The sequence below is a fragment of the Heterodontus francisci genome, chromosome 23, assembly GCF_036365525.1.
Source record: "Heterodontus francisci isolate sHetFra1 chromosome 23, sHetFra1.hap1, whole genome shotgun sequence".
Classification (NCBI taxonomy): domain Eukaryota; kingdom Metazoa; phylum Chordata; class Chondrichthyes; order Heterodontiformes; family Heterodontidae; genus Heterodontus; species Heterodontus francisci.
In genome coordinates, this window is record NC_090393.1 from 37,500,546 (window position 1) to 37,510,563 (window position 10,018).

At 44.3% G+C, this 10,018-nt stretch overlaps 1 protein-coding gene across 17 annotated transcripts in view; it reads left to right on the forward strand.

The window, feature by feature from the left end:
• zmat5 (zinc finger, matrin-type 5) overlaps positions 1 to 5,704 on the forward strand; it is a 331,963-nt gene extending 326,259 nt beyond the window's left edge. For all 17 annotated transcript variants that reach the window (XM_068055088.1, XM_068055085.1, XM_068055078.1 and 14 more), the window contains one exon: positions 4,005 to 5,704. Coding sequence is in view for 5 of the 17 variants with exons in the window: in XM_068055092.1 (XP_067911193.1) it covers positions 4,005 to 4,085 (81 nt within the window). In the remaining 12 variants the exon portion in view is untranslated. The remainder of the gene's footprint in view (positions 1 to 4,004) is intronic.
• Positions 5,705 to 10,018: the final 4,314 nt, after the last annotated feature.

Sequence of the window (10,018 nt, forward strand, 5' to 3'; positions counted from 1 at the left end):
AGAATTGTACCTTTGCAACCTGCTGAGCAGTTAGCTATTCTTGCAAATTTATAATTTTAAAGGAGCAGTTGAGTATAATATCTCCTTCCTCTTTCTGTTAAATCTGGAAAGGATCACCAGACCATCTCTTAGTCTAATTTACTGTATTCCAGGATCTCAACTCCCTCAGTTTTTCCTCCTTCTGTTTATCTATAAGCTCTTAAAACTCTAGCTTGGCATCACCTGCTTCCTGATTTACTTTATCCTTTACTCTTTCCAACCTTGGTGGTTCCCTGCATTTATCAAGACAAGTAGTAGAGAGTAAGCTGCTTGCTTTTGATCAGAACAACCTCTGCCAGCACAAGTACGTGGAACCAAGTGTGAATGGAAGGTGCTTTAACATCTACTTTAAGTTGAAATTGTGTCGAATTGGCAAAGCCAGAAGAGGTATAACTGTTCTCTTCGTTGATGTGGATGGTCATCCTCATGCATTGGTGTCTATCGAATGTAAAGGTTATTGCTATTGTTCAGGCAATCACCTTGCTTTGACACACTAGCCTTTGAGCAGGTGCCTAAATTTCACAGAAATTAAGGGTTTAAAAAATAGCACATTTCACGTATTAGCAGTTTGGTTTATATTGCTGTGGAGCACTGGGTGAATTAAGCTTGCAATTTGTACAAAGATTGCACTCTATTTTCATGGCAAAAGAAGATTGCTTCTTCCTGATAAGAATTTTATCTCAAGTTCTGTAGGAATGCAAAGAGTCTGGTCTGACTGGATTGTTTGATTAGCCACTTGCAAACTTATTCCAGACCGATAGTGCCATATTAGACTGCTCAACATCTCACCTATAATGGCTCCTTTAAATAATTCTATTTGAGAATAAACAGCTGTTTAATAGTTTAACTTATTTTAAAAAGTCCCTGTGGTGGTTAATGTTATCTCTCTGCTGAAGTGATGTGAGATAAAGTGGACCTTTTCTGTAGCAGTTTGGTACAACTGAATGTCTTGCTCGACCAATTCAGAGGGCAGTTAAGAGTCAACTACATTGCTGTGGGACTGGAGTCACATGTAGGCCAGACGAGTTAAGGACAGCAGATTTTCTTCCCTAAGGGAGCCAGATGGCGTTTTACAATAATCTGGTAGTTTCATGGTCACCATTACTGAGACTAGCTTTTAATTCCAGATTTATTAATTAATTGAATTTAAATTCCACCAGCTGTCATGGTGGGATTTGAACTCATGTCCCCAGATCATTAGCTGGGGCCTCTGGATTACTAGGCCTGTAGCATTACCACTATGTCACTGTCCCCAGTTCATCACCAATTTCTCAAGGGCAAGTAGGGATGGGCAACAAATGCTGGCCTTGCCAGCGATGCTCACGTACCATGAAAGAATTTTTAAAAAGTGGAGTAGTATAGATTATCCAGGAGCATAGTTACAAAAAAGGGATGTTTCCCTGTAGCATACTATACTTTGATATTATAAACATATAGTGTTAGTTTCAGATCATTGGACTGTGGGTTCACTTCTTGCCTTTTGCGATGAAGATCGGTAAAACATATTTAGAATGAACTCAATTTGTCTTACTACTCATATTCCTTTGGTGGAGTCTATTACTATGGGCCTATACTTTACCTTCGTTATAACCAGGTGAGAGGGGTCGAGGGGTTCCTTTTTAGCCTTTGCCTGGTTTCACCATAACAGGGTTTAATTTTAAAACACGGTGTTTTTATCTCCACCGCACCCCCCCCCCCACCACTCAGTGAATCCTTGTTCACGCTTTCCAATTGTAAGGCAAAGAAGTCAATTCAGATAGGTTTACTTAGATTTTAAACAAGAAATGTAGAAGTTTATTAATCTTAAACTCTAATCCGTTTGCCAACTACGAATATGCGATGCGACCACACCGGCATGCATACGCGATAAACACACACACAGATAGAGACAGAAAAGTAGAAAAGACAAAAGGGGAAAAGTTTGAGACAATAGATGGGTTTCTATTTTAATGTCCTTTGAGTTTGTTGTGAAGTCTTTGGTTGCCGGTCAGACTTGTAATTCTTTGGGACCCAGTGCACGCTTCAACTTGTTTTGAGGTCGGAGTCTTTTCTCTCTTGAGGTTTACGTGTCTTCCATGGGTCTGGTGGCTTGGGAGAAAGTGAGAGAGAGAAGCTTCCTTGCTCCAGCTTCAGTTTCAACTCTGCTTTTCTCTGTGGCACAATTCAAAAAAACTCCAGGTTGCCCAGCAGGGTAGTCGTGTGACTAGCTAATTTGGCCACTTCTGATTGTGGATTCTGCCATCTTAGCAGTCATCCTGGAATGCGAGCATCCTCACCTTCAATGTCTGGTTATCACAGCCCATTTTGGGTTAAGTGGACCAGGGAATAGTCCTTTTTCTCTTCAAGCACTGTCTGTTAGTATGCAAATGTTTTTCCAGCCAAGTGCCTGGTGATTTTTTTTAACAAGATCTTTCTTCACTCCAGCAACAGTTTAAAATCAATGTTCATATGACAAAATTAATATGGCAGGTAGGGGTCTGCATGACACCTTGTTTTCTCAATATATATAAAATGGATGCATAAGATCTTGAAAAGCGAGTGGAATCATATCAGTGTAATTGTTAAAGTTCTCGTTGCAGTCTTTGTAAATTAGTTTTCTTGCACTGTATCGTCAATCTATAATTAGTTAATGGGTATGTATGAAGGAAAACTCTTCAGATTCTCTGTAAACACGTTCCTTCATTTGTCATCAGAGCTGCTTATTATTTTGCATCAGAGCAGTTGCTGTGAGCTTGAGAGCTTCACAAAGAGCAATACGTTTAAATATTTTATGAAACATTCATCCACATAAAATCTAATGGCAAAAAGGCACCCTGCAAACTAATAGCCAATAATTACACTTTCAATTAGTGTTCTTTTAATTGTTTTTGTTTTAAATTTGTTTTTCTTAGAACACTAGAATTAGGAGCAGGAGTAGGCCATTTGGTCTGCCATTCAATATGATCATGGCTGATCTTCTACCTCAACTCTGTCTTCCCACACTATCCCCATATCCCTTAATTCCCTTCATACCCAAAAATCTATTGATATCTGGCTTGAATATACTCAACGACTGAGCATCCACACTCCTCTGTGGTAGAGAATTCCAAAGATCCACAACTCTTTGAGTGAAGAAGTGTCTCCTCATCTCAGTCCTAAATGGCCGACCCTTTATTCTGAGACTGTGATCCCTAGCCTAGACTCCTCAACTAGGGAAAACATCTTGCCAGCATCTACCCTTAGACTGGTCCTCTCCCACTGCACATCCACCTTGTATATTAGTCCAAAAGCAAAATACTGCGGATGCTGGAAATCTGAAATAAAGACAGGAAATGCTGGAAATACTCATCAGGCCTGGCAGCATTGTAGAGAGAGAAAAATAGTGTTAACGTTTCAGGTAGATGACCCTTCATTAGAACTGGGAAAAGTTAGAAATGTAATAGATTTTGAGCAAGGGGAGAGTGGGGGAAAAAAAACAAAAGGGTATGTGATAGTGTGGAGCACAGGAGAGATTAAATGATAGAAAAGTTAGTCATGCAGGGCCAAAGGGAGTGGTTTTTGGGGGCAAGAAAAGAAACAAAGAAACCAAAGGCCCTCTGATTGGGCTGGCAGCTTTGAGAGGCAGGCCACCGTCCTTAATGGGGCAGTGGTAGCGGCAGCGACCTTTTAATTGGCCACCACTGGTAAAAATCCCCTCCGCGGTTCTGCTGTTCACTTGCATTGTCTTGGGACCAGCATTGGGTCCTGGAGGCTGGAACCAGGATGTGCTGATAACATTCTGGCCAATGTTTCAGGTCCGTGACCTTTCATGCAGGAGACCAACAAGGTTAGAAACAGGAAAAGACAAGATAAAACAGGAAGCGGGGTGATACTAAGCTAGAGTTTGAAAAGCCTATCGATTATAAAAAAGAAGGAAATACTCAGCAAGTTGAGATCTGATGAAAAGTCACAGACCTGAAACGTTAACTCTGTTTCTTTCTCCACAGATGCTGCCAGATCTGATGAGTCATAGAGTCGTACAGCATAGAAACAGGCCCTTCGGCCCACCCCGTCCATGCCGCCCATAATGCCTATCGATACTAATCCCACCTGCCTGCATTAATTCCAAATCCCTCTATGCCTTGCTCATTCAAGCACCTGTCTAGATGCCTCTTAAATGTCGCTGCTGTTCCTACCTCCACCACCACCTCAGGCAGCTCATTCCAGATACCCACTATTCTTTGTGTGAAAAATTTACCCCTTTGATCCACTTTAAACCTCCTCCCTCTCACCATAAAATCTATTCCCTCTAGTTTTTGTCACCCCTACCATGGGAAACAGACTCTGGCTATCTACCCTATTTATGCCTCTCATAATTTTATATACCTCTATCATGTCCCCTTTCAGCCTCCTTCGCTCCAGGGAAAACAGACCCAGCCTATCCAATCTCTCTCTTTATAACTCAAGCCCTCCAAACCAGGCAACATCCTTGTGAATCATTTCTGCACCCTCTCTAGCTTAATCACATCTTTCTGTAGTGCGGCGACCAGAACTGCACACAGTACTCCAAATGCGGCCTAACCAACGTTATGTACAACTGTAACATGACGTCCCAACTCTTGTACTCAATGCCTCGGCCGATGAAGGCAAGCAAGCCATACGCCTTCTTCACCACCCTGTCTACCTGTGTTGCCAATTTCAGGGAACTATGTACTTGCACCCCAAGGTCTCTCTGCTCAAGGACACTCCTCAGGGCCCTGCCATTCACTGTATATGGCCTGCCCTGGTTTCACTTCCCAAAATGCATCACTTCACACTTGTCTGTGTTAAATTCCATTTGCCACTCCCTTGCCCACTTTCCCAATTGATCTATATCCTGTTGTAACCTTAGACAACCTTCTTCACTGTCCACTATACCACCAATTTTGGTGTCATCTGCAAACTTACTAATTATGCCCCTTACATTCACATCCAAGTCATTAATATATGTGACAAACAACAGAGGGCCCAGCACCAATCCCTGTGGCACACCACTGGTCACTGGCCTCCAATATGAAAAACAATCCTCCACTAGCACCCTCTGCCTCTTATCATCAAGCCAATTTTGTATCCAATTTGCTAGCTCACCCTGGATCCCATGTGTTCGAACCTTCTGGACCAGCCTACCATGCGGGACCTTGTCAAAGGCCTTGCTAAAGTCCATGTAGACAACGTCCATCGCCCTGCCCTCATCAATCCTCTTGGTCACCTCCCATGCACAAACTAACACACTGACTATCCCTAATCAGACCTTGCCTTTCCAGATGCATATAAATCCTGTCTCTCAGAATCCCTTTCAATAACTTTCCCACCACTAATGTAAGAACCTACAATCAACACCGGGACCGACCGGCCGTGTGGGTGATTGTAAGTGTTTTCAGCCAACTCGTAGTGATCTTGGTCTGAGGGTTTTGGAACAAAAGTGTAGTGTTTTTGCCTGAAATTTGTAAGTTTGAGCCAAGTCGTAGTGACTTTGTTTTGGGTAACTGGGAACAGTGGTCAAATTGCTGAAGGGTTCAGCTGGGAATTGGGTGTCAATTTTAAGTTACTGCAGGAGGCTTTGTACTGAGGACAGTTTAGTGTTATTTCTGTTTCAACTAACTATAGAAGTGTCTGTATTAGGGATATTATTGGATTCAATAAAATAACACTTCATGGTTAAGCCAAACCCTGTGTTGTGTGCAATTTTGTTCTTGTAATTCCTGAAGTCCAAGAACTGTAACAAGTGGGTATGGGAACGGAACCTCTTACAAAGGTCATTGCCAAAAGAACCAGAGGTGACATAAAGGGTGGTGGAAGCAGATTCAATAGCAACATTCAATAGGACTGAGGAAAGATCAAGGGAGTGGGATTAATTGGATAGCTCTACCATTGGGCTGACACAGTCACAATGGGCTGAATGTTTTCCTGTGCTGTATCATTCTACGATTCTTTAATGTTGCTCATAGATATATTAAAGGTTATTTTAGGGTGCATTATATTAAGGTAGATTAAAAGATGAGACCTAAACTCTATGGACTGCTTTCTTAATTATTTGGACTAGTAATGTTCTACGAGGAACTCCATAATATCATTAGTAGCATTCCGAATACCGAATATTTGTTCTTGCTGGGGGACTTTAACGCCAGGTTTGGGGCTGACCATGACTCATGGCCCACCTGCCTTGGGCGCCATGGCACTGGAAGGATGAATGAGAATGGACTGAGACTGCTGGAGTTGTGTACCTATCACAACCTCTGCATCACCAACTCGTTCTTTCATACTAAACCCTGTCACCAGGTTTCATGGAGGCACCCAAGATCATGTCGTTGGCACCAGCTGGACCTCATCGTCACAAGGTGAGCCTCGAGAAACAGTATCCAAATCACACGCAGCTTCCACAGTGCGGACTGTGACACCGACCATTCCCTGGTGTGCAGCAAAGTTAGACTCAAAATAAAGAAGCTACATCACTTCAAGCAGAAGGGCCGCCCGTGCATCAACACTAACAGAATTTCTTATCCACAGCTGTTAAACAAGTTGCTAAATTCACTTGAAAAAGCTCTTCAAAACACTCCTGCAGAGGATGCAGAGACCAAGTGGGCCCACATCAGAGACACCATCTATGACTCAGCAATGACCACCTTTGGCAAACATGAGAAGCAGAATGCAGACAGGTTTCAATCTCACTTTGAAGAGCTGGAACCTGTCATAGCTGCTAAGCGCATTGCACTGTTGAACGACAAGAAAGCCCCCAGCAAGTTAACATCCTTACCACTTAAAGTAGCCAGAAGCGCTGCACAAATAACAGCCAGGTGCTATGCAAATGACTACTGGCAACACCTATGCAGTCGTATTCAGCTGGCCTCCAACACCAGAAACATCAGAGGAATGTATGATGGCATTAAGAGAGCTTTTGGGCCAACCATCAAGAAGATCGCCCCCCTCAAGTCTAAATCAGGGGAAACAATCACTGACCAACGCAAGCAAATGGACCGCTGGGTGGAGTACTACCTAGAACTGTACTCCAGGGAAAATGTTGTCATTGATACCGCCCTCAATGCAGCCCAGTCTCTGACAGTCATGGATGAGCTGGACGAACAGCCAACAAAATCGGAACTCAGTGATGCCATTGATTCTCTAGCCAGTGGAAAAGCCTCTGGAAATGACTGCATTACCCCTGAAATAATCAAGAGTGCCAAGCCTGCTATACACTCGGCACTCCATGAACTGCTTTGCCTGTGCTGGGACGAGGGAGCAGTACCATAGGACATGCGCAATGCCAATATCATCACCCTCTATAAGAACAAGGGTGACCGGGGTGACTGCAACAACTACCGTGGAATCTCCCTGCTCAGCATACTGGGGAAAGTCTTCGCTCGTGTCGTTTTAAACAGACTCCAGAAGCAGGCTGAGCGTATCTACCCTGAGGCACAGTGCGGTTTTCGAGCAGAGATCCATCATTGACATGCTGTTCTCCCTTCGACAGCTACAGGAGAAATGCCACGAACAACAGATACCCCTCTACGTTGCTTTCATTGATCTCACCAAAGCCTTTGACCTCGTCAGCAGACGTGGTCTCTTCAGATTACTCGCAAAGATCGGATGTCTACCAAAGCTACTAAGCATCATCACCTCATTCCATGACAATATGAAAGGTACAATTCAGGATGGCGGTGCCTCATCAGACCCCTTTCCTATCCTGAGTGGCGTGAAACATGGCTGTGTCCTCACACCTACACTGTTTGGGATCTTCTTCTCACTGCTGCTCTCACATGCGTTCAAGTCTTCAGAAGAAGGAATTTTCCTCCACACAAGATCAGGTGGCAGGTAGTTCAACCTTGCCCGTCTCAGAGCGAAGACCAAAGTACGGAAAGTCCTCATCAGGGAACTCCTCTTTGCTGATGATGCTGCATTAACATCTCACATTGAAGAGTGTCTACAGAGACTCATCGACAGGACTGCGGCTGCCTGCAATGAATTTGGCCTAACCATCAGCCTCAAGAAAATGAACATCATGGGACAGGACGTCAGAAATGCTCCATCCATCAATATCGGCGATCACGCTCTGGAAGTGGTTCAAGAGTTCACCTTCCTAGGCTCAACTATCACCAGAAACCTGTCTCTCGATGCAGAAATCAACAAGCGCATGGGAAAGGCGTCCGCTGCTATGTCCAGACTGGCCAAGAGGGTGTGGGGAAATGGCGCACTGACACGGAACACAAAAGTCCGAGTGTTTCAAACCTGTGTGCTCAGTACCTTGCTGTATGGCAGCGAGGCCTGGACAACGTATGCCAGCCATGAGTGACGTCTCAATTCATTCCATCTTCGCTGCCTCCGGAGAATCCTTGGCATCAGGTGGCAGGACCGTATCTCCAACGCAGAAGTCCTCGAGGCGGCCAACATCCCCAGTATATACACCCTACTGAGCCAGCAGCACTTGAGATGGCTTGGCCATGTGAGCCGCATGGAAGATGGCAGGATCCCCAAGGACGCATTGTACAGCGAGCTGGTCACTGGTATCAGACCCACTGGCCATCCATGTCTCCGCTTTAAAGACATCTGCAAACGCGACACGAGGGCCTGTGACATTGACCGCAAGTTGTGGGAGTCAGTTGCCAGTGATCGCCAGAGCTGGTGGACAGCCATAAAGGCAGGGCTAAACAGTGGCGAGTCGAAGAAACTTAGCAGTTGGCAGGAAAAAAGACAGAAGTGCAAGGAGGGAGCCAACTGTGTAACAGCCCCGACAACCAATTTTATCTGCAGCACCTGTGGAAGAATCTGTCACTCTGGAATTGGCCTTTATAACCTCTCCAGGCGCTGCTTCACACACTACTGACCACCTCTAGGCACTTACCCATTGTTTCTCGAGATTAGGGCGGCACAGTGGCGCAGTGGTTAGCACCGCAGCCTCACAGCTCCAGGGATCTGGGTTCGATTCTGGGTACTGCCTGTGTGGAGTTTGTAAGTTCTCCCTGTGACCACGTGGGTTTCCACTGGGTGCTCTGGTTTCCTCCCACAGCCAAAGACTTGCAGGTGATAGGTAAATTGGCCATTGTAAATTGCCCCTAGTGTAGGTAGGTGGTAGGTAATATGGGAATAGGTGGTAGGGTTAGTATAAATGGGTGGTTGTTGGTCGGCACAGACTTGGTGGGCCGAAGAGCCTGTTTCAGTGCTGTATCTCTAAATAAAAAAATAAATCAATAGGCCAAAGAAGACTGTTCTATGCTCAGTGATGTTTTTGCTTTAGTATTGCTTGGTGGAAATTGCCGATATTAAATCTCATTTGGTTGAATTGTCATTAATTATCAAATAGCAACATGATTTTATCAGACACATTAAGCATTTTTATGTATCTATCAAATAAACAAAATATAAGCAGTAGTTGGAGAGAGTAGTAACCTAATTGGAATAGCATTCGAATGTGACATATTCAAATGTGTCTGCTCAGCGCTGTTTCTTCAGTTTAGGAAACCCCCCAATGAGGGAACAGCAGTAAGAAAAGATTTCCAAACTGTCAGGACCACAAAATTGAACAAAAATGGGAGAGTAGGGTTGGATGATGAAAGGAACAGGGAGAGTGTGGACTGATGTTGTGAGAAGCAGGGAAAATGTGGCTAAACATTGAGAGGAGCAGGAAGAGTGTAGCTGGACATTGGGAGAAGCAGGGAGAGTGTGGCTGGACATTGGTAGTGTGATAGAGTCTTTGTGTGTAGAATGAATTCTATACCCGCTTGTGTATTTATTTGGAGCCAGTCTCTGATTTGAAATTGAAACTAAAGACTTCCAGGTCTGGGGAGTCAATCTCAGGTTAGACAAACAGTCCTATGACTGAGAACAAACAAGCAGTTTTTTTTTACCAGTAGCATGTGATTTGAGCTTAGGTTTCAGTAGCACAAGGAGGGTCTGGAGGGGGTTGCAAAGCTGGGAGAGTTTAAAGAGACTGAAAAAGCAGCAGGCTGGAATGGCTGTTTTGGCTATGAGAGGGTGTCATGTTGAACAG